The sequence below is a fragment of the Hyaena hyaena genome, unplaced genomic scaffold (genome assembly GCF_003009895.1).
Source record: "Hyaena hyaena isolate Hyena2069 unplaced genomic scaffold, ASM300989v1 scaffold_1393, whole genome shotgun sequence".
NCBI classification, from domain to species: Eukaryota; Metazoa; Chordata; class Mammalia; order Carnivora; family Hyaenidae; genus Hyaena; species Hyaena hyaena.
This window is the reverse complement of record NW_024082017.1, coordinates 241445-266463: the sequence shown is the minus strand read 5'-3', so window position 1 is coordinate 266463 and position 25019 is coordinate 241445. Positions and strand designations below refer to the sequence as shown.

The 25019-nt window shown below is 37.1% G+C and overlaps 2 protein-coding genes across 7 annotated transcripts in view; one reads left to right on the top strand and one right to left on the bottom strand.

Moving 5' to 3' along the window:
- Nucleotides 1-8956, bottom strand: part of SLCO1A2 (solute carrier organic anion transporter family member 1A2) — a 117675-nt gene extending 108719 nt beyond the window's left edge. For 3 of the 4 annotated variants that reach the window (XM_039223591.1, XM_039223595.1, XM_039223593.1), the window contains exon 1: nt 8904-8956. The gene's annotated coding sequence lies outside the window, so the exon portion shown is untranslated. The remainder of the gene's footprint in view (nt 1-8903) is intronic. The other variant, XM_039223598.1, reaches the window with a different exon arrangement.
- A 7541-nt stretch (nt 8957-16497) lies between these two features.
- The window catches only part of PYROXD1 (pyridine nucleotide-disulphide oxidoreductase domain 1), a 40004-nt gene continuing 31482 nt past the window's right edge, over nt 16498-25019 (top strand). For all 3 annotated transcript variants that reach the window (XR_005526794.1, XR_005526795.1, XM_039223605.1), the window contains exons 1-2: nt 16498-16663; nt 21381-21461. Coding sequence is in view for 1 of the 3 variants with exons in the window: in XM_039223605.1 (XP_039079536.1) it covers nt 16580-16663; nt 21381-21461 (165 nt within the window). In the remaining 2 variants the exon portion in view is untranslated. The remainder of the gene's footprint in view (nt 16664-21380; nt 21462-25019) is intronic.

The following is a 25019-nucleotide window of genomic DNA, read 5'->3' as shown; positions in this document are numbered from 1 at the left end:
CCATCACCCCCTTCCCCTCTCCCCCACACCCCATCAGCCCTCAGTTTGTTCTCAGCATTCAAGAGTCTCTCATGGTTTGCCTCCCTCCCTCTCCCCAACTATTTTCCCCCTTCTCCCCTACGGTCCTCTGTTAATTTCCTCCTAATCCACCTATACATGCAAACATCTGGTATCTGTCCTTCTCTGCCTGACTTATTTCGCTCAGCATAACACCCTCAAGTTCCATCCATGGGGCTACACATGGCCAGATTTCATTCTTTCTCATTGCCATGTACTTTTTCATTGTATAGATAAACCACATCTTCTTGATCCATTCGTCCGTTGATGGACACTTAGGCTCTTTCCATCAACATAGATTTTCATATTGAGTTTTCTATTGAGACTTTTCTTTCTTTGTTCTGTATACAGCTAAGAAAATTTTCTTTTATGGTTTAATGAAAACTCTGCTGAGTGAATAGGCCTTCATTCAGTAGCCAATCCATTGAGGTTCTCCTATGAGGGTTCTCAGACTATATTTTTATCTTCATTGCTACCACTTCTCTTTTATATTGACCTCTATATACTTCACACCTCACATTCACCTACCTCCACAACTTTGGTCATACAATTTGCTTACCTTGTAATAGTGTCTCTTCACCCTTTGGAAATCTACCTCAAGGCTCTGCTCAAATGCCACATTCTCCGAGGAATCTCTCATGATGCTTTCAGCTCTCCTCTGAATTTGCATAGACTTTTATCTGTATTACTCTTCTGATATCAGTTTATTCAAACATTTGCTCAGTCACCCAATAAATGATTATTAGCTCACTTTGGTATTTGTTAATATTTTAGTGGTTAGAATTTTGAGATTTTCTTGAGGAAGTTCATAGTTTCTACTTTGTGTTTTGGTTTGTATGACAAGGTGTTATTTCTTCATCTAACCTGTGAACTACCTGGGGACAAGGACGTATGAGTCATCTCCGTAACTTTCACAAGATTTAATCTCACTACTTGACATAACAGACACTCAATATATATTGTTAAATAAATGCACTCTGTGACTAATGAACAAATGAATGAATGAAACCTAATATAAAGTTATGATTTAATACAGTCTGATGAAGTTGATAGAATATAGCAACTCACACCTTTTGTAAACAGTGGATAATAATTGTAGGGTTTTATTACAGAGTAGGAAGAAAATATACAAGCATCTTGGGTGTTTCATCAGTGATAGCTATTACAGCCATGGTAACTGTACACAAAGAAAGTAACAATATTGTACTACAGTGGGTACTTTTGTTACTGATAGCAAACAAAAGTGACTTAAAAAGAGAGAAGGGAGAAGAAATGACAAAAATGGGTAACAAAAAAAGGGATCAAAACAATATGGAGAAACATTCAAAGAAACAGAAAGGGAAATAGAATAATGGCAATAATCTACCCAGATCCTAAATAGGATTTGTATCACAAGATACCTTTCCTGCTCCAATAACCAATACAAAGGCACTTGTCCTCCATAACCGTGTCTAGAATTACAAAATTTGACAGAACCATACAAGATGCAGGTTCTGAGAATCCACCCTCTTTCCTGTGAAAAACATTCCTTTTGTTAGAACATAGGTCACGATCAGTAAGAAGTGGCACACAAATCCTAATAAGGAAATCGCAGACAATATAGAAAAAGCACATCTGGTACAGTTTACATGGGTTGGAAGTAGATTAGAAGAGTAAGAGCATATTCTCAAAGTTTTAAAGGATGGAATTAAAGTAGCCAGAAATGTCACCACATATATAACCAACCATATATTAATAAATTCAGTACTTTTAAATTGAAATCATGGACAGCCATTGTAAAAAGGAAAATTAATTTTATCTAAAACTTGTAGACATAAGTAAAAAAAATCCTTATTTTCACCATTATTTTATCCTAAAAATATGTGAATGTGGGGTCTGGGAAACTGAAATGCTTAAATAATTAATGTGAGCTTACCTAAGGGCTAGGAGCCTGTGACCTCCACACATATAAGTGTGATAAAACTGTTTGTTATAATTGACTTTCTTTTATTCAATATGTGCCTCTCCTGGAGAAATATGAATAATCTGAATAAGCCACAGATCTTGCTTGAATAAAACTCCTACCCCAATTAACCCCCATAATTTTCTACAACTTGATATCTATTATTTTGCATTTTTAAGGTTTTTAGTTCAAATGTCCCTCAATAAAAGACAAATCTCTCTTGACAGGGAAATCCTTACTATCAACTAATACCCTAGATGAAGTACAGTACCAATTAGCTAATAACAAACCTTTGGAGAATAGAATAGGCACTTGAAGTCAAGAAAAAAAAAACATAGGCAGGAGGCTCAAACAAGGGGGGAAAAGGAGAAATAGCAGAAGGAAAGGACTTAAAAGGGTCCTGGTTATTTTACAGTTCTTCTGGTCGGGCTTTGGGGCCTACATTCATTTGTAACCATTTTCTTGCACAGAGTTTGTCATGATCAGTGTTTAAAGCACCAATTCTACTTTGGTTATAAAGATCCTAAATGCGGGGCTCCTGAGTGGCTCAGTGAGTTGAGCGACAGACTCCTGATTTTGGCTTAGATCAGGGTTGTGGGAGACCCGCAGGGAGCCAGCCTTGAACCCTGAGCCCTGCTCAACACAAAGCCTGCTTGGGATTGTCTCTCTCTCTCTCCCTCTGCCCCTCTCCCCTGTTCGTTCTCTCGCTCTCTCTTTTTTTCTCTCTCTCTCAAATAAAATAAGTAAATAATAATTTTTTTTTTAAAGATCCTAAATGTTGTTAGCCTGGGTCAGTGGGGTAGAGAAGGCTGACAGGACAAAGCAGGAAAAAGAGCAAGACAATGGAAACCATTTGTTTCTCTGAAGCTTCCCCAGCATTCCTCAGACAGGATTGGATCCTTGGGAACCCTTTTCGTCCCAGAGTACCCCACCTACAAAAATGAAACTGGAAAGAGACTATAAAACAGAACCAAAGTGTTTGAGGACCAGGACATTCAATATCAGTTTCTGGAGCTTTCTTTGAATTTAAGTTTATAATTAGCAGATGTCTATACCCAAGAGATATTGTCTAAGTGTGTTCAACTTCTATAATAGAAAAGTGAAGTCAAGCATTTAAAGGATGTCGTATCACTATGTTGGAAAACAAAAACCCACCAGGACTCTGGAAACTACTACAGTGAGGCTGCTGGTGTGGTGGGAAGGATGGGTTTTGGAATCAGGTTGGCTTTTGTTAGGATCCTGACTCTTTTTGAAACTTTGAAAACATTTCGCAATTTCTTTAACCTCAATTCCTTCATTTATATGTGAAAAAGATAATCTGTTCTGTGGAGATGAAAGGAGAGAGAGAATGCATGGAAAGCACTTAGTATATAATTATACCTGGCTATAGCACATTTAGCAACTTTGAGCTGTGATTATTAAATAGCTCAACTCAGGAAATGACCTTGACCAGAGCATGAGGTATTAAACACTGATATAGCTTCACTCCATTCACATTCGGCTGCACCTTGATTTTAGGACTTCCAAGTAAAAAGATAAGAAAACCGTAAGTTCAGGTCAGGATTCTCAGGACACCCTAACAGCTACAGCTGAGAAAAGCTGCGAGTGTAGGATTGGTCTTCTAGAGCCTATTTAAATGTAGAGAAGGCCCTTTTGTTCTTCATCATCATGAACAACCTCATACATCAATCTAAGGAACACTTGAATGTGGCTGTTTTAACACATCATGTGCTGAGTTTCTTTACCATCCTTTACGTCTTGCACATCTCTAGTACATGGTTTCTTTTTGGTATATTTGTGTTTTAAGAGCGGAATTGCCTAAAATGGATAATGCACTGCTCTATCAAATTAGCTTACTCACTATGACCAGTTATGTGAGCTAAATTGTTTTTCCATCTCTAATACAGGAAAGCATCAGGACAAAGCATTTACATATCTAAAAATTGTTATAACCATACAGTTACATTTTACTACAAGTTTTTTTTTGTGATTCCCATTTTTTTTTACAAATAGTTTATTGTCAAATTAGTTTCCACATAACACTCAGTGCTCATCCCCACAAGTGCCCTCCTCCATGCCCATCCCTCCTCCCCCCCACATCCATCAGTCCTCAGTTTTTGTCAGCATTCAAGAGTCTCTCATGGTTTGCCTCTCTCCCTTTCCCCCACCATTTCCCCCCTTCTTCTCCCATTTTACTACAAGTTTTTATCTGGAACTTTGCCTCACAAAAGCTGAGGTATTATTACTACCCACACACCTTTCTTTTTAGCCTTTTCTAGGAATGTAAACTTAAAACTTAATTTAGCCAATGGCAATACAAAAATGTGTGATCACAAGTTCCAGATACAGATGAGATTATTAAGAATTTAAGATCCAATATTGATATAAAGGTTAGCAAATGATCAGTGTCGCAACCTAAAAACAGAAACAGGGAATACATCTACCCTCTGTCCTTTCCTTATGTATGTAAACTATTTATTCTATCAGGTAAATATGGCAAAAGATGGTATAGCAAGGTCAAAGATTTGTTCACTACTCAAATATGTATTTCTGACATTGTAGTTCATACTGAATTTCAACAGTAAGTAGTCCTGCTAATTGGCTGATTTACTGGACTTTAATGGCAAGATTCACAGCATAAAGGAGTACACAAACCACAAATGACATAAGTGTCACTAGCAAATGAAGAAAAAATAGCATCCATACATAAATAAAAGAAGATGGATACGAAAGGAAATTAGGATGTCTTTAAAATGAAGTGTTTCCTATGGACGTTTCACAGTCCTATTTCACTAGCTGCTTTTCCATTGAGAATGTAAATAAACATACAGTTTGGTGATCACTGGATTGCCATTATATTCTCATAAAGTAGATGAAGTCATATATTATTACTGACACAAACATTTCTAACTTGTAAGACAAAAATGTTGGTAAACAAAACTAATATAGGACCCATTCTACATTCCCCTATTCTTTTCCTGCATTGCAAATACAATACAATTTACATCACATATTTAGATGACATTTTTTTTGGAGCATCTAAGCTCCCACTGCCACATCTGAATTAATTCTAATTTTTAAACCCAAGTAATCTAAATATCTCTGATTTTCCAGAACTGCCAAGACACCATCTAGGTAGATCTTGTCAGGCTTGCTAGAATTGACTCAAATAGGAGATAACTAAATCTTCTCGCTGGATCCTGAAAAGATTAGACATCCACATGGCATGTAATGAAAAATGAGATAAATGATGTAAAGTACCTGTCAGAAAGCCTTACACACTATAAGTTTCAGTAATTGGTAGCTCTTGCTGCCTCTGTTGCTAGACAAAATAACTAAAAAGCTGTCAAGTTTGAGCTTCATCTTATCCTGTTCTGCCTCTGAATAGCCGTATTAAGTAACTTTTTAAAAGTAACTTCTGCACCCAATGTGGAGCTTGAACACTTGGCCCCAAGATCAAGAGTTGCATATTCTACTGACTGAGCCAGTCAGGTGCCACTGTAGTAAGTAACTCCTAAGACATTTTCAACTTTCTGTCCTCATTTCATATATAAGACATGCAATTCTATTTATATCCTGTCTTTTAAAAATTAAATGGTCATTTTGAAGACTTAAAATACTATATAAATCTCTGAAATTATCATTATTATAAATGATAAATTCCATTTAAAAACCATCTCCCTTTATAACATGGCCCAAGTTTGAGTCACATGCTTCAACTGCCCTTACCAATCCCTGTCCTGCAGAATTGATGACATACTTTTAAAGCTAAATCTAGTCCAATGATTCATAATGTTGTCTTCAGGTTAAGTGGTAAAATAGTGTATATGTGTAGAACATACTTAAGTAGAGCAACTAGCAACAGTATACTGAAGTTAAGGGAGGGTTGAAAGCAGGCAAATATATAACCCTGGTGTCTTTCTGAGAAGAAGGCCAATGTTTATGGAAAGGGATGTGTTATTGAAAAGAGACTTCAAAGTTTAAATAATCACCCTTGTGCTCCTGAGCAGTATTTACATCAGAAATTGATCATAAGTACAAATACCTTAAACAAATTGTCTTTATGATCTCAGAGAAAAAGCCTTATTCTTCTCCATCCACTGTCTATAAAATTTATTTTATGGGGCCAGTTCTTCTGATACTAAATGGAATTTCAGGTGGCACTACTTTCTGTTGACTTTCAAAAGAAAAAAAAAAAGCCCTCTGGTCATGTTAGTCCCACAAAAATGACTTTGAACTTTATTTAAACTGAAGCGTCTTTCCTCCCACTACAACATACCCAAATCCTCCAGTTGGGAAAAAGGGTCCTGGTTGTTTCTCTATGTGCTGCACCAGCTTCTCTGGGCCCCTCTCCCCAGCACACTCCAGCTCTTCCCCCACAATGGAGCAAGGCTCCTTCTGTGTCCTCCAGACTTGAAACTTGCAGTGGGAAGTTAAAGAGGCAGGAAATGTCATTTTTGCTTTCTCTGGTCTGGAGAGTAATTTCAAACAGACTCTCTTGGCCATTTCCATGGGTCTTTGGAGATGCTACCATTCATTTGTGATCTCTAACTTGCAGTATCATTGGTAGCGTAAATGCACTTCTTCTGACTAGTTACACACAAGTTCTCCCTCAAATTTTTACATGCATGAAACACTTTTAGCCTCTCTACTCAGGTCTCATCACTGCTCCATATAATCCAATCAGTCAGATGTAAGACAGACCCAAACTAGTGCCAGGTGACCCACCATTAGCTGGGATGTTTCTCCTTTTCAAATGTGGCCCTTGATTCCTTCCACCTCCTGGCAGGAGGATCCACCCATGCTCTTTGCCGTCTAGATTTTTTAGCATGAATCAGACACCAGTTCCTGTGTCCTCCAAACTGCAGAGGACAAATACAAAGCACTCTGACCAAACTTCTTAAAGTCATGCTCGCTAAGCTTGAGGTTGGGCAAAACAGTGTCTTACCCTGCCCTGAAATTGAAAAACATGGTAGGCACCTGCCTTAGGAGATGCTGCCATGGTAGGCACCTGTAGCGCTAATGTGATTCAAAGAGTAAGTTATGAGCAAAAAAGTAGATAAACAAGTCCCTGACACAAACTGAGTCTATAACTAGATCTAGTAAAATTGAAAATGTAATATATGTTAAATACTTCAATAATAGTTCATCAGGAAAAAATGTAGCTTATGGAATAAATGATATTGATATCATAATTAGATCTCCATCTGGAAAGAAAATAGACTGTTACCACTCTCTATGTCATGTTCAAAAATGAAGAGAGCAATAGATTGAAGATTTAATGTAAAAAATGAAAATATTTTTCGAAAATAGAAAAGTGTTAGGATTAGGAAAATAACTTCCAAAAAAAAAAGCAACAACAACAACAACAACAAAAAACACCCAAGAAACTATCGTAGAAAAAATTTAGAGTTGATCTCATAATGATGCAAATTACACAAAGGCAATGAAAGTGCCATAAATAAGGTAAAAAAAAGGAAAGAAAAGAGATAGAGGAAAAATCTGAAATATATACAAGAGGCAGGGGTTTATATCCCTAATGTGAAAAAAGAACTCTTACAAATTGACAAGAGAAGAGACAAACATGGGTATGAGCTGGGGTTCATAAAAGAGGAAATGCAAATGGATCAAAAAAGTTATGAAAAGATTTTTATAAAAGATGCCAAATCTCACTAGTAGCTAAGGAAATGCAACTCAGCATACTAAAGTGTTCTTGTTTATTGATATAATAAATTAACAAAACTTATGGAAATTCATAACATTTAATTGAATTCAGTATAAAAAGTGTAAAGTTGTGAATTGCAGTGCACATTGTTTCTGTAATTTCTCTTTTGGAGATCTTTTCTATAGAAATAGACATATTTCTTTCTAAGGAGATATAAGCGAAGAATGATTTAGATATATGTGCTGGCCTAGAGGAATGTTCATGGTGGACAGTTGAATAAATACAGCAGCAACAAGGTAAGTCATGTATATAATGATGATTCTATTCATGTGCATAAAGGTAGGGGGAGCATTTGTATATAAATATGTATAATTACATAAGATATATTTATATTTTATATGAATATAGAAAGAAATGTAAAAAAGGTATGTACCAAATTAATTTTTTCTTTTTATACTATTTGTGTTATTTGGCTTTATTTTTTTTTAATGTTTTATTAATTTCTAGGGGAGAGAGAGAGAGACAGCGTGAGCAGGGGAGGGTCACAGAGAGAGGGAGTCACAGACTGAAACAGGCTCCAGGCTCTGAGCTGGCAGTCAGCACAGAGCCCGACGCGGGGCTCGAACCCACGAACTGCGAGATCATGACCTAAGCGAAAGTCAGACGCTTAACCGACTAAGCCACCCAGGTGCCCCCGTGTTATTTGGCTTTATTAAAAATATAATTCTCATTTTTGAATTTTGAAAGAAAACTCTCATACGTGTGTGTGTGTGTATTGTAAGTGTTTAATATAGACAACTAATGCTATAGGATTTCATGGGAGAGAGAAAGGAATACAGGAAACATGAAGCTTGATCAGAACTAGAAGGATGGGTTCAGAAGAGCCAGAAAAACAAAAAGAGGTCTTTGAGAACATGAGCAAAGCAAGAGGAAAGCTGTATTATCTAGAATCACTTAGATTCACTTCAAATGATCCAAATGAATTGTAACTACATATTTAGAAAAAATCAAAGTATATATCCATATGCTTGTGTATGAACAAGCAATATTATTATTATTACACAATCCTGCATTACCCAGAATTTTTGTCACTACCAGGAAATTAGAGACAAGATAATTAAAAAACCCAAAGATCTTATATTTCTCTTAAATACTTAAGAGTATTAAATTGACCTTATATTTTTTTCCAAGCAAAAATAATGCAACTTACAACAACCCAAATCAATGAATTCCATTTACCTTAGCATTCACCATCATCTCCATTCACTGCTGCTTCTACACTTGTATAAGATCATCAGAGTTTTAAAAAATTACACATTGAGTAACCAATATGTATAAAGCTCTGCCCACATGTTAGCTGGAGATTCCTGTCCTGCAGAGAATCAGAATTAAATAAAGGGATCTTTGTTTATATAATTTTTAATCCTTTGATAAAGTTTCTTTGCTCTGAGGGTTACATAAAACGGGTTATAGAAAAGATTAGTCAGTTGGAACCAGATGCTCCTCCCTTGCTGGTTTTTCTTAAGTTAACTCTTATGTGGTGTGGCTCTGACTATAACACTGTATTAAAAGTAAAGAAAAACTCAGTAAGTATGTAATAAGTTAAAATACAAGTACTTAACTTGCTGAGCCTTCAGTATTTTTCTTTGTATATTAACAAGTCTTTTGTAAATCAAAGAATTACTTACTGATTTACTCATGTATTGAACAAGGTCTTAATATGTTGATCATTAGTTCAATTCTGGGTAACTGGATAACCTAAGAAAAGATGATACCAAAATAGGAGTAAACTTGGAAGCAATAAACTTGGAGCAATGCTGTGTACAGGGATGTTCATTTCTGTGAAACATTGGTTTTCTTCCATTGGCCACCAACATTTCTGAACAGTAGGCCAATGGAAGAAAACCAATGTTTACCAGTTATTCCATTGGTAAATTGCCAGCCAGATTGGATGAGTGAAAGATTAGCTATGTCATGTGCTGAGGTGGTCAGATCCAGGTAAAATTTGGGATGAAGTAGAAAGGATGGTTTGGATTAACATAAAACAAATGTTATGGAATGTTTACAAGCACCACCTTAACCAGCTCCAGCACTGACGAGTTGTGGTCTTGGACAAGATCACTAGCTTCAGTTTCTTAACCTATGCTAAAGGATAATTATAGCATCTATCTCAAATAATTGATGTGATCATTGTTCTTTCATTCAACAAATATTTTCTCAGTGCCTATTCTGTGCCGAATAGAAGTCATAAGCATTGTTTGTTCTCACTGAAGAAAGGACAACATAAACAAGTCAACATAATAAGATTCAGAAAGACTATTTTCCCCTCACTGTACCTATTTAATAAATGTATTTTAAAAACTGTAAGGGGCTAGGAGAGAGGCAGGATCAAGATGGCATTTACCAATGCTTTCAGAACCCAGGATGTCTTTCTGAGGCCAATCTAAAACTCTGTCTATACCTTTATTGCCCATTTACAGGTTTGAAGCTGTTTGGAAACAAAAGTAGGTTTTATTCTGCCAGCCATTCAGAATTGTTTTAAGATAGCTTTGGGGATCTTTGAACACATTTTTTCTATCCTCATTTTTAAAGTGAATAACAAACTCAATTTTTGCAGCGACTGTGCTCTGTCTTATCTGTAAGCACCACCAACTCCATGCATATGGGGACACACACACACACCAAAAGGGTAGCCTACTTTCCTGATTCATATGCCTGTTTGCCTAGAACTTTTATTTGGCGACTTATGGGATCACCGTCTTCAACATGATATGGACCACAGCGGATTTTCATCTGCAGAGAAGGGACTGTAATACTTCTTTAGTGAACTGTTTCTCCAGTAGACTCACCCGCAAACTGTGGAGGAACATATGCATAGGTCTGTAAAATAGTACTGCAAGTTAAGAAGTCACATTAAATGTTGAAAGCAGAGGCAGGGGCAGCAGTGACAGTGTAAAGGACTTCTGTATTTCACTGCTGCTGAGGGATGGATGATGACCTTGGGTAAATATGTATTCAAAGAGGAGGCATTGAAAAATAACTGAGAAGTCTCCTTTAAACTCTTTTTACTGTTTGCTTCCCTCAAGTCCTCATCTCTAACTTGCAGCAACAGAGATAGTGTTCCTTGGCAATAATTCCACTATAAATATTCCCATAGTCTGGATCAGAGGATTATGTTTTCTTCCTTTCCTTTCATTTCATTCCTTTACTTTCTTTCTTATGTAGTTTTGTTTTTATGCATATTCCTAAAGAGAAATAGAGAGAGAGCAACCATATATGCATGTATGTTTAATTGTTTTAAACTTTATAAAGAGTTTCAGGCTGTAATTTGAGGGAACTCAGGTTTTTTTCACTTATTGCTATGATTCATTCATTTTGTTGGATATTATATCATGGTAGTTCATTTGTTTTTATTGTTGCATAAAATTCCATTGGGTGAATGTACCACAGTTTAATCATCCACTTTCTCTTTGAAGGCATGCAGGTTTGTGAGATCATAGGAAATATATGTTGGTCTCTGCCCCCTGTTTCTGGCACAAAGCTCCCCAAACTCTTGTAATTTCCTAAGGTATAAAACCACTAAGAGTATCTTATTCTAATATTTGTTTTTGACCCTGTCTCTGACACAGAGCTCCCTGATTTGATCTTAGCCAAAAGGCCGAGAAGTGATTCCTGGATATTCTATTGAAGCAACTGAAGGTGGGTTCCTGGGATGGCTCCTAGATGGGGGCTATTCACCAGAAAGCCCAAGCCATGGTTAGAAGCTTGGAATTTTCAGCCTTACCTCCCTCCTCATCGATCATCCAGTGTGAGGAAAGTGACTGGGAATAGACTTGATAATTGATCACATCTATGTGAGGAAACCTCCACAAAATCCCAACAGTAGTGGGTCCAGAGGACTTCCAGGCTGGAGAACACACTCCCATACCAGGAAGGTGACATACTACAACTCCACGGGGACAGAAGCACCTGCGCTTAAGGCCCTCCCAGACTTTGCCATATGTCTATCCTCATCTGGCTATTCATCTGTGTTATCATATCATTTAATAAACTGGTAAATGTAAATAAGTGTTTCCCTGAGTTGTGTCAGCTGCTCTAGCAAATTAATCAAACCTCAGGAAGGATCATGTGAATCTCTGATGTGTAACCAAATTGAATAGAAGTTTTGTGTAACCTGGGGATCTACTACTTGTGATTGGCATCTGATGTTGGGGGCAGTCATGTGGGACTGAAGCCTTAATGGGGTCTGATACTATTTGTAGGTAGATAGTGTTGGAATTGGGTAAACTTTTAGGACACCCAACTGTTGTTGCATAGAATTGCTTGATATGGGAAAAACTCCATACACATTTGGTAACCAGAGTTACCAAGTGTTATGTATGTATGTGATGGTGGTGTCAAAGTAAAAAAGACACATTGGAGAGGAACATAAGAAGAAAGAACAGGATTTTCCCCTGCTCAAAAGAGAGAATTGTAGAGTTCTCAAGCACAGAACTCTTTATTTGGGTTTTTCTATTAAGAACAGCTCTTAATATACAAGTACAAAGTTTTATTTTGAAAATAGACTTACCTGTGGAATGATACAACACAAGGTATGTATGTGAACATTCAACTTAAGGAGGTAAATCCAAACTCTTTTCTAGTAGTTACTTTATATTGAACAGCAATGCATGGAAGATGTTATTGAAATACAGAAATGGTATTTTCAGACCTTTTCATTTTTCTCAAAAGGATTAGTATAAAATAATATCTCATGATGGTATGTATAATTTACTGACTAATAGACAAGATTGAACGTTTTCTTTATATATTTATTGGCTATATATGTTATTTCTGTCATATGCCTGCTCATTTCTATTTTTCTATTGGGCTGTTTGTACTCCTCTTACTGATGAGTAGAGATTCTTTGTATATTACTAATTGTAATCTAGTAGTTTTATGCATTATAAATATTTTCTCCAACTTTGTTACTTGTCATTTCATCCTATATGTAGGCTTTTGATGAACAAAAATTCTTAATTTTTAGTATCTTTAAATTTGTCAATTTTTAAAAATTTATTGCCAATGCCTGTTTGTGACAAGAAAACCCTGTACAAAGATATTGAAAAACTTAATTTTTTCAAATGATATTTTAAAATTTTGTTTTTGATAAGTAGATATTTAATACATCTGAAGTTGATTTTTCTATATGATATGAGATACTAATCCAGTATCATCTTTTTCCATAAGGATATACTTTTCCCTAGGTCTGTTTATTTTTTTTTTAATATTTTTATTTATTTCTAGGAGAGAGAGAGAGAGACAGCGTGAGCAGGGGAGGGTCAGAGAGAGAGGGAGACACAGACTCTGAAATAGGCTCCAGGCTCTGAGCTGGCAGTCAGCACACAGCCTGACGCGAGGCTCGAACCCACGAACCGCGAGATCATGACCTAAGCGAAAGTCGGACGCTTAACCGACTAAGCCACCCAGGCGCCCCAATTATATTTCTTTTAATTAATGATATACTTGGACCTGCTTCTACCGTATTAATTTATTATTTCAGTTTGTCACCCTTTTACTAAGTTTCTTACTAATTCAGTTCAACTGAATCAGGGGACTGAAGGACTCAATGGGGAAAAATTCTAAGGAAAACCCAAAACTAATACATTACTGATATATTATTGAGCCGGAATATTAAGTGTTTGAACTTACCGATTTAGAATGTTAACTCCATGAGGGAAGCAAGTAGAACATAGTAGGTACTCAATATATTAATTTTCGATGTTCCTGTCATATCTTCATTTTTTTGGACATTTTGGGAAGAAAGTAGTGATAGGAACAATGAAAACTAAGCAAGTAAAAAGGCAAGGCAACTATTAATTCCAGGGAAAACTAAAGGTCGTACAAGACAAGAAATGTGTTCATATTGTAAGAGAAGGTGTGAATAATATTTAAACAGTCATAACTATATAAACATTGACAAATATTTAATCAAAATGATAACTGACTAAATTGACTAAAAGAAGTATTGTCTGTGTAGTTATATATATAATGGGTTATTTAAGAGAGTTACATTTTCCATAGGAAGAAGTAGATAAAAAGCATAAAGCCAGTTACTTAGTTGGAAAAAAAAAGAGTGATACCAGAAAGAAGACCAAAACTGAAATATAATATTTAATATTTAATAAATACTGAAAATATTAAAAATAATTTCCTTTAAATGGCCCTTCACAAGGAAGGTTTCTGAACCCTTGATCTAGATAAATCAGATCCAGTTACATGTTGAAGTAAACTTATATATATATATAAATATATATAATATATATATTATATAAATATAATATGTATATATTTTTGACCAAAATCTAGCAGAAAATAAAATGTTATGTAATCCTAGCATTCAGTCACTCAATGCTGCTTTTGTCCAGAAGACATTTGTTTTTCATCTAGGAAAAGCAATTGCAAAACTTACCAATTTCCATAGAATGTGGGTGCGAAAACCTGACTGGAGCATATTTAAAGCAAATGAAAAAGGTTAACTTATGTCCAGTCTTGCCCAGGTCAGTTTTGACTTATGCCTATTTTCTTAGCATCAAAATTAACATCCACCCTCCCTTTTGGTTTTTGAAAAGTAAAGTTTAAATGATAACTCATATAGTTAGCCAACCAAGAACCTTTCCATCGCTAAATCTAATGGATATTTTTTCAGTCTTCTCTTGCTTGACCTATTAGTGGCATTTGACAAAGTCTGTCATTCCTTTCTCATGAACACTTTCTTCACTTGCTTTCTAGGACACCACATCTCTTATTTTCTTCCTATATTATGGGTGATTTATTTCTGTCTCCCCTGGCAAGACTCCCTCCCGCTTCTTCTGCATGATCTTGTAACACTGGAATACTTCATGGCTCAGTCCTTGGTCCTCTTCTTTATTTAATCTATATTAACTTCCTTAGTGATCTATCTAGTTTAATGGCTTATAAACACCTCTTACAGGCTGACCATTCCCAAACTGATGTATCCAGCCTGGATATTACTACCAAGCTTCAGATACATGTCTACTTATCATCTCTACTGGATCCCTGATAGATATATCAAAGTAAACATGTAAAAAATTGAATTAGAAGTGATGCTCCCCTGCCTCCTATTCTCACTCAAAAACAAAACAAACAAAAAGGTGCCATTCTACCTTCAGGTTTCCCCATCTCAGCGGATGGTATATCATCCATTTGGCTACTTAAGCCAAAACTTCTGGAGCAATACTTCCTTCTCTTTCTCTTCCAACACTTATCTTCCAGCATTTAATGCTGATTTTGCCCAAAAGACATTTTTCTGACCCAGGATAAACAATTGCAAAATGGATACATTTTTGTAGATTATGGGGCAGTTTGACTGGAGAGGAAAGAAGAGAAGTAAATGCTCTGCAAAGGACAGGGAGCGGAAGTTCTTTCAAGGTCACTAATGACTAATGATTTTATGTCCACTTTTGTCCAGAACAGTTCTGGTTTATGAGGGTGTATTAAAGGAAAATAGGAACATTGTCAAAAGAGTTATTCAAGTGTTACAATATTACTAGGTTTATATAATTTATGACACTTTTCTAAATTATTTTTTAATATGAGGAAAATAATTACATTATGATTCCATAAATCATGGCTATCTGATAATTGACATTAACATTCCTTTTCAAATAGAGCATTAATAAATGTAAAGAACAGCAAAAATATAGCTTAGGTTCCTGGGGCAGATGGGTGGGGCAAAAGAAAGGAGGAAATAAATGGCTCTCCAGTTCTCTACAAACACCAGATGTTGTAACTATTCTATAACTGGTAATACATTAGATTACTTCAAAGATGTTACAAAGTGAAATCACTGTACAGCCAGCTAATGTGTCTCTTTAAACACATGTTTCATCTTCCTGAAGAAAAACATTTCCCTGTGTGATGCAGTTCCACAGCCACAATAATAACAACATTTTTTAGAACTTTAAAAAAAATTTTAATGTGTATTTAATTTTGAGAGAGACAGAGACAGAGCATGAGCAGGGGAGGGCAGAGAGAGAGGGAGACACAATCCGAGGAAGATTCCAGGCTCTGAGCTGTCAGCACAGAGCCCAACACAGGGCTGGAACCTACGAATTAGAAGATCATGACCTGAGCCAAAGTCAGATGCGAATATTTTAGCCTTCACACATGCTATTACTGGGCACTTGGGAGGAATGTTCACTTATTTTTACAAAATGGTGAGTAACTCCCTATACCACTGGAAGTTTTATCTGAGGTCAAAATTGTAAACGGAAATAACTTCTCAGAACAGTTAAGTAGTATTGCTTTGCTTTAATATATCACGAAGAATGTCTTTTCAAAATATAAAATCTTGGTTTGCTAGGTGGAAGGTAGGGAAGGATTATATTACTTATGGAACAAGAGTTTAAAATTGACTCAATGTCACATTCTTCAAAGAACAAATAGTGAAAACTTCAGGGAAGTTCATTTATTCTCAGAGCGCCCTGTCCTGTGAGAACTCTGGTCTGTGTTTAGACAATTTGTCAGGCTTCTCTTGGCGACTCATCTTTTTACTTTATTATTGTTTGTTAAATTTCTTCCTTTTTCTTTTTATTTATTTTTATTGTTATTTATTTATTTAGTTAGTTAGTTAGTTTGGCTTTCTCTTTATCATATCTATGTGTCAAAATTCTATTAAGGTGTAGTGACAGTAAAACGAAACCCTGGAATCAGCGACGTCTCTGTACTGTGAAAACTCGGCCCTAAGCGGCTTCGCGAGGACACTAAATGTGAGCTGCTGGGCACCCGTAGCTCCGTGTCAAGCTCTGGCGCCGGCACCGGAAGTGGCCTCCCAGCTTGACTTCCGCTCCCGCAGTACCAACTCTGGCGGCTCGCCCACCGGTGGCCGGTAAACTGCTTGGGGGTCTGAGATCATGGAGGCAGCGCGCCCTCCCTCGACGGCCGGGAAGTTTGTGGTGGTTGGCGGTGGCATCGCGGGTGTCACTTGTGCTGAGCAGGTAAGCTGACGCGCAGTTCCGCGTCTTCCCTGACCCCGCGGCGGTGGCGTTCAAGGCACCCTCCCGCCCCCACCTTGTCCTTCCAGGTCCCTCTTTAGCCGCTTCTTTCCCCCTGTCCCTGCACTCCTTCTTGCTCTCGGATATTAGAGACTCCATGGCGGCCCCTGTACGAAGTCTTAGTTACCTTGCTAGCTTCGCTTTAGGCGTAGGGAGGAGGGATGGGAAGCAGGCTGTTGGCGGGTGGGACCCCAAAGCTGACTGAACTAGACTCTGGTGCTAGTTATTCCTGAGCAGACAAGAGGGCTTAAAACCGGTAAATAGTCGGTCAGAAACCCAGCCTCCTTTGTTCATTAGCTGATTGAATTCAGCTTTCAGGTAGGTGCCAGATCCTTAGTTCATCGTAATTGATAAACCCTTAGGTAGTTTCCTGTACTTTAAACTCCCAAGGAAGAGATTTCATCTGCAGTGATGTTTTGTGAAACAACCAACAAGGGATTAAATGCAGCTGGGGAATGCTTTTCTAATTATAGTGAATAATCAGACCAAATATATACATATCTACATTCCGAAAGAACTGTTTTGTTGCTATAAAGCAAACAGAAACAATCATTGAAGTCACAGAAGTAGTGCAGGAAATTATAATTGTTTTCAAACTTTTAATCTTTAGGTGTGTAAAGATTACTTCTTTCACCAAGTAAACACCTGTTACCCAGTTACTGTACTAAAGGCCGAGTAGTCAGTTATAAACAGCACGGTGCCTCCTTTTTAGGGACTGGCAATCTAGTGGAAAGGACATGTAAATAAATCATTTCATCAGTATGTTTGGCAGCTTAAGGGAGTCTGTGGTGTTGATAGTGCATGAATTGGGTGGGGGGGGGGGGTAGCCTGGAAGGTGATTTTAGTAGTCCAGGCCAACTGGAAGGTGAATTTAGTAGTCCAAAGAAATTTTGAGGCCAGGTATAGCAATAAAAACGAAGTGGGGAAATAACAATATACAAAGAGAAAAAAGATGGAGAAAGTGGTAATATCAAATATTACAGAAAGTTCAAATAAAGTGGTATTAAAAAGAAGTAAGTGGATTTTAAGGGTGTCGAAGTGAATTCAAGATGCTCCTTTTTTTCCGTTGTTCAAGTATTGACATACAGTATTCATCAGGTATACATCATAGTGAGTGGATATTGCAGTACATTATGAAATGAACATCTCAGTAGGCATAGTTACCTCCATCACTACACACAGTTGTTACAGTATTGACTGTATTCTCTATCCTGTACATTACATCTCTGTTTCTTACTTATTTTATAACTGGAAGTTTGTTCCTCTTAATCTCTTTAACCCATTTTGCCCTCTTCCTCACCCCCAACTCCAATTCCTTTTCACTTAGTAGTTTGTCCTGTATCTATGAGTATTTTGTTTACATTGTTTTTTTGTTTTCCACAAATAAGTGAAATTATATAGTATTTGTTTTTCTCTGACTGACTTCACTTAACATAATACCCTCTGGGTCCATTCATGTTGTCCAGACTGGCAAGATTTCATTTATAGCTGAATAATATTTCATTGAATATATTTATCTTTATATCTTTATCCATTCATTTCTCAGTAGACACTTAGGTTGCGTCCATTTCTTGGCTATTTAAATAATTCTGTAGTGAACACAGGAATGCATAGATCTCTGTGAGCTGTGTTTTTCTTTTCTTCCCATAAATACCTAGAAGTAGAATGGCTGGATCATATGGGATTTCTATTTTTAATTTTTTGAGGAATCTCCATACTATTTTCCATGGTGACTGCATCAGTTTACATTCTCAAAAACAGTGTACAGTGGTTCCCTTTTCTCCACATCCTCACCAACACTTGTTATTTCTTGTCTTTTTAATAGTAGCCAATCTGACAAGTGTGAGGTGGTATCTCATTGTAGTTTTGATTTGCATGTGTGATATTGAGCATATTTTCATGTATCTGAAGGCCATCTGTCTTCTTATGAAAAGGGTCTATCCATGTTCTGTCCATTTTTAAATTTTAAGTTGTGTAAGTTTTTAATATATTTTGGATATTAACCCCTGTTGGATGTATGATTTGCAAGTATCCTCTCCCATTCAGTAGGTTGTCTTTCCATTTTGTTGATGGTTTCCTTCTCTCCCCAAAAGCTTTTTAGTTTGATGTAATTTCTTTTGTTTATTTTAGCTTTTTAGCTTTTTGTTTTACCTTGTCTGAGGAAAATGGTTCAAAAAATATTGCTAAGATTGCTGTTAAAGAGCTTACTGCTCATGTTTTCTTCTAGGAGTTTTATGGCTTCAAGTCTTATATTCAAGTCTTTCATTTATTTTGACTTTATTTTTGTAGGAGACAGTGGTCTGGTTTCATTCTTTGGCATGTAAGCTGTCCAGTTTTCCCAGCATCATTTATGAAGAGACTCGCCCCCGCCCCCCCCCCCCACTGTATATTCTTGCCCCCTTTATCATAGATTAATTGACCATCTATGTGTGGACTTATATCTAGGCTCTGTGCTCCATATCATTAATCTTTGTGTCTGTTTTTGTGCCAGTACCATACTGTTTTGATTATGACAGCTGTGTAGTATGATTTGAAATCAGGAGGCATAATACCTCCAGCCTTGTTCTTCTTTCTCCTTTGGCTATTTGGGGTCTTTTGCAGTTTCATACAAATTTTAGGATTCTTTGTTCTAGTTCTATGGGCAGTATTTTGATGGGCATTGCATTGAATCTGTAGATTGCTTTGGGTAGTATGGACATTTAACAGTATTAAGTCTGCCAGTCCATGAGCATGATAGATCATTGAATTTATTTATGTCTTCTTCAGTTTCTTTCATCAGTGGCTTATACTTTTCAGAGTACAGGTCTTTCACTTCTTTGGTTAAATTTATTCGTAGATAGATGCTGGTGAGGATGTGAAGAAATGGACACCTTCCTACACTGTTGGTAGGACTGTAAACTGGTGCAGCCCCTCTGGAAAACAGTGTGGATGTTCCTCAGGAAACTAACAATAGAACTCCCCTATGACCCAGCAATAGCACTGCTAGGAATTTACCCAAGGGATACAGGAGTGCTGATACATAGGGGCACATGTACCCCAGTGTTCATAGCAGCACTCTCAACCACAGCCAAATCGCGGAAAGAGCCTAAGTGTCCATCAGCTGATGAATGGATCAAGAAGATGTGGTTTATCTATACAATGGAATACTGAATGGCAATGAGAAAGAATGAAATCTGGCCATGTGTAGCAACGTGGATGGAACTTGAGGGTGTTCTGCTGAGCGAAATAAGTCAGGCAGAGAAGGACAGATACCATATGTCTGCATGTGAGGGAGGATTAGGAGGAACTTAACGGAGGACCATGGGGGAGAAGAAGGGGAAAAATAGTGGGGCAGAGGGAGGGAGGCAAACCATGAGGACTCTTGAATGCTGAGAACAAACTGAGGGCAGATGGGGTGTGGAGGGAGGGAAAGAGGGGTGATGGGCATGGAGGAGGGCACCTGTGGGGATGAGCACCGGGTGTTATATAGAAACCAACTTGACAATAAACTATTTAAAAAAAAAAATTATTCCTAGATATCTTATTCTTTTTGATGCAATTATAAATGGGATTGTTTCTTAATTTCATTCTCTGATGATAGCTTGTTATTATATAAAAACTTGACCAATTTCTGTGTGTCAATTTTGTATCCTGTGGTTTTACCAAATTCATTTTTTCATTCTAATAGATTTTTGTTGTTGTTTTGGTTGAACATGCTGAGTTTTAATGGTATAGTAGGGAAGAAATAGAAATTGATGGAGTTGAGGAACCAGAGTGTGTTTTAAGAAAACTCTTTCGGGATGCCTGGGTAGCTCAGTCGGTTAAGCGTCCAACTTCGACTCAGGTCATGATCTGTGGTTTGTGGGTTCGAGCCCCGTGTCGGACTCTGTGCTGGCAGCTCAGAGCCTGGAGCCTGCTTCAGATTCTTGTCTCCCTCTCCGCTGCGCCTCCCCCTCCCCCATTCATTCTGTCTCTCTCTCTCTCAAAAATAAATAAACATTAAAAAAGTTTTTTTAAAAAATCCTTTCATGAAGTTTAAAGTGAAAGAAAGGTTGTAGCCAGAGGAAAATGATGGAAGAAAAATAGCAAGTTAAGCCTCAAAGTCTGTTGAAGCTAATACTAAAACGGTTTTGTTTTCCCAAAGTGCATACTGGCTGTACATTTGGAAGAGGCAGAATAGAAGTGCAAAACACTTGGGAAAAGTCAGGCTAAGATTCTGAATAGTGTTTAGTAAGGATTTACTGTAATTTCATCTCACTGAAGGGAAATGAAAATATTATTTTAAAAGAAATAGAAGTTGGTTTAACTGTTAATTAGGAAGATATTTTTTTTTCTCATTCTCTGCATGACAACTTTACATTGGTATATAAGATAGTAAGGAATACCTCTTCGTATCATTTTTCTTGTTCAGAAAGTTTTTGTTAGTGTCCACTATAAACGTATTACTCATCTTATCAGTATCAGAATTGAACGTTAGTCACCACTACCCCATAAATAGGAACACATTTATGTGACACAGAATAATGGAGACCTTTAGATGAGAAAAAGTGATGTTTTAGTTTCCTGGGTTAATAACATTATTAAAGTTGCATTATCCGTGTCTCACCCCCATGACATATATACTAATACCTAAAGTTATTTATGAAATTTTTTCTCCCCACTTTTTTTTTTTTTTAATAAGTTGGCTATTCACTTTCCATCAGAAGATATTCTCCTGGTAACAGCTTCTCCTGTTATTAAAGCAGTTACAAATTTCAAGCAGGTAAGAACCCTTTATATAACTTTCTTGGTCATATAGATTCTTTTAATTTCAGTAATTTGCCTAGCACATAGAGTGATTATAGCTTTTAAATGTTTAAAATGACAAATGTTCTTTTGGTGTTCATTTTATTTTTTTAATGTTTATTTATTTTTGAGAGAAAGAGAGTGTGTGAACCAAGAGAGGGTCGGAGAGAGGAGAAGATACAGAATTCAAAGCAGGCTCCAGGCTCTGAGCACAGAGGTCGGAGAGAGGAGGAGATACAGAATTCAAAGCAGACTCACAGAGCCCGACACAGGGCTCGAACCCATGAACCATAAGATCATGACCTGAGCCGAAGTCAGATGCTTAACTGACTCAGCCACCCAGGCGCCCCTAAATATTTTAAATACGTTAGCTTATGTAATCCTTAAGTAATCCTGTGAAGTAGGTTCTTATATTATCCCCACTTACAGATGAGGTAAATGAGTCAGTGAGGCTGGGTAAATTTCTGAAGTGTGTGTAGATAGCTTTTGAATTCAGATTGGCTCTGTAACCCTCATGGTTAATGAATAGCGCTTTCTCAGAATGGTAACTTTCTATTGGGGCAAGAGATCTGCAAGGCATAGTTATTATAATGTGGTAGCTATCCTGATAGTGGCAAAAAAAAAAAATTGTAGTTGTATTGCAATATGTGCATGTTTATTTTTATAAATATATTATGAATGAGTGCCAGAGCCTGCCTTTGAGGATCAAGAAAGGCTTTACATAGGAGGATGGATGGAAACTGAGACTGAAAGAGTAAGTAGGTTTTGCCATGTTTGTAAGAGGTTGAATGGAGGCAGGCTTGTGCCACGATGATGAAAGTATGTGACTATATAATATGCTATAACAGGTATCAATTCAGTTCTGCTAGAGTGTAAATTCAGTGCTAAACCAGAAGTCAGGGGCCAGACCATGGTGGGCTTGTGTGCAGTGATGTTGAAGTGACATTTAAAGGAGGATCAGAGAGAAAGGAAGCCCTGAAAATGGGCACCCTATTAGTCTTAGATCAGAGATGAAAACTAGGAGAGGAGAAGAGTTTGTTTTCCTGAAGCCAGAGATGACAGAAGTTTAATTAAGATGAGTGGTCAGTGGTGTCAGGTCCAAGGACAGCAGGTAACCAATTGAGTCACCCAGGTGCCCTGAGTTTTATTCTTTTAAGGTGGAAAACACTTTAGCATGTTTACCTATTGAGATTTAGAAACCAGTAGGAAAGGGTGAAGATGAAGGAAAACAAGGAGTACATAATAAGGAAGGAGTCCTGAGGAGGTGAGAGGTGATGGGATATAGAGCACAGATTACTGTATTCACCCTGAAAAGGTAGAAATGGGTCAAGGAAGGTGGACTGGAGCACAGCAGTGTATAGAGAGACAATAGGAAAGAAGTCATAAGAGTTCTTAGTAGTCTTTTTGAGCCAAGAAGTAAGGTGATTTGCTGGGAATGCTAAGGTTGGGATGTGTTTGGGAAGCATTAAAATGGTGAACGTTTTGGGGCACCTAGGTGGCTCAGGCGGTTAAGCATCTGACTTCGGCTCAGGTCATGATCTCATGGTTCGTGGGTTCGAGCCCCGCGTTGGGCTCTGTGCTGACAGCTAGCTCAGAGCCTGGAGACTGCTTCATATTCTGTATCTCCCTCTCTCTCTGACCCTCCCCTGCTGCTCATGCTGCCTCTCTCTCTCTCTCTCTCTAAGAAATAAGTAAAACATTCCTTAAAAACTTAAAAAAAAAAAAAAAAAAGAATGGTGAACGTTTAGAAAAAACAATGAAGGGTAGCCTGGGTGGCTCTGTGAGTTAAAAGTCCAGCTTTGGCTAGGTTATGATCTCCCAGTCTGTGAGTTCAAGACCTGCATTAGATTCTTTTCTGACAGCTCAGAGCATGGAACCTGCTTTGGATTCTGTGTCTTACTCTGTCTCTCTCTATCTCTCAAAAATGAATAAACGTTAAAAAAAAAAAAATCACCCAGGGATGGAAGATGTTACTTAGATAATAGGCTTGTCACTACATTGACATGTAAACGCTGATGGTATGAAACGCTTGGTGGCTAAACTGAACTAGTGGTTATTCTTCACTGCTAGGCACTCAGTTAATTAAATTAAAGCCAGTAAAAAAATGTTAATTTTATTTCCTGACTGTTTTGTGCGTGTCTTTTTAATGTTCTGTATGATGAAATGGGATGTATGCATAAAGCACTTGTTATGCCTTCAGGACTAGGAAGGAAAAGCAGTTGTGCAGTTGCTGAGTTGCAAGAGGTACTAATTAATTACCCTTTTTGTGGAATACCAATTTTAATTGAAAGAACAACTGGCAAGCTAAAGTAATTCATAATTGGAAAATGAGTGAAAGCAAGTGACAATATTTGTTGCCAATTTAACAAAATTAGAGCTTCCAGGCCAAAATCAGAATTTTGGAAAAATCATACTCTTCACTGCGAGCCTCATAGTACTTAAAGGCTTCTCTGATGAGATTGTTGGTGATAATAATGAATGTGGTGTTTTGATATTGTAATGAGTTGAAATGTATTAACATCTGGAAGATCTCCATAACTTAGCGAACCACTGTTGTCAGATGACAAATGAGATGTTACAAGATCCATTCAAAGTGTAGGATAGACCAGTGGATTTCACAGTAGTAGAGTATGAAAAATTCTTTGATATTGTTTCAAATTCTACACTGCAGCTAATCGTTAAGAAACCACACTTGTTGAGTTTTAGTGTAACATCAAAGAAGAATATACAGTTCTCTGGAAAGGCTGCACATCTCTGTCTTCATATGTTTTAACCAGATAACATATTGTAATAGTTTGAATGCAGGTGCAGAATGTAGAAGCAGTTTGAAAGCAAAAGAAATTAAGGCCAGACATTAAAGTGGTTTGTAAAAATGTAAAAGGAGTTTTTGTGTGCCATTCTTCTCACTTGTTTTGGGGAAAAATATTATTCTTATTAAAAGGATATTATATCTGTTTAATATGTATTGGATTTATTATTCTTACTTTTAAGTGAATTAAGAAATGTTTTAAATTTTTCTTAGTTTTCATTTCTAATATAGCAAATATCACAGAGTTTAACTCACACAGACAAAAGTTCTTTGTAGTCCCCACTTCATTGTAAGAGTATAAAGGGGTCTTGAGACTGAAAGGTTTGAGAACAGCTAGGGGCCATGTAGTAGGTCTTCCAAGCAGTAAGTAAGGGACAGCTGAGGTCAAATACTAGTCTTCAGGGTATGGTCCTTCCACCACAGACTGAGTATAGGACTGGAGAAGGCAGGTCGTTCAATCTGTGGTTGTGAGTTTTCAGGGTAATGAATGGTTAAAGACAGGACAGCAAGAAAGTAAAAGAGGGCGAAACATGAAATGATCTACAACAGAGTCTTGGCTGAATGGGAAGAAAAGTGAGTCCAAAACCATGGATGCTGATGGTTTTGAACAATAGGAACGAGTCCAAAGACTAGATCACAATAAAGATAGCTAGTAAGTGGACAGAAAACTAGAAGGATATAGAAATAGACAAGCTGTGTAATTAAAACATGCAGAAGTAAGTAGAG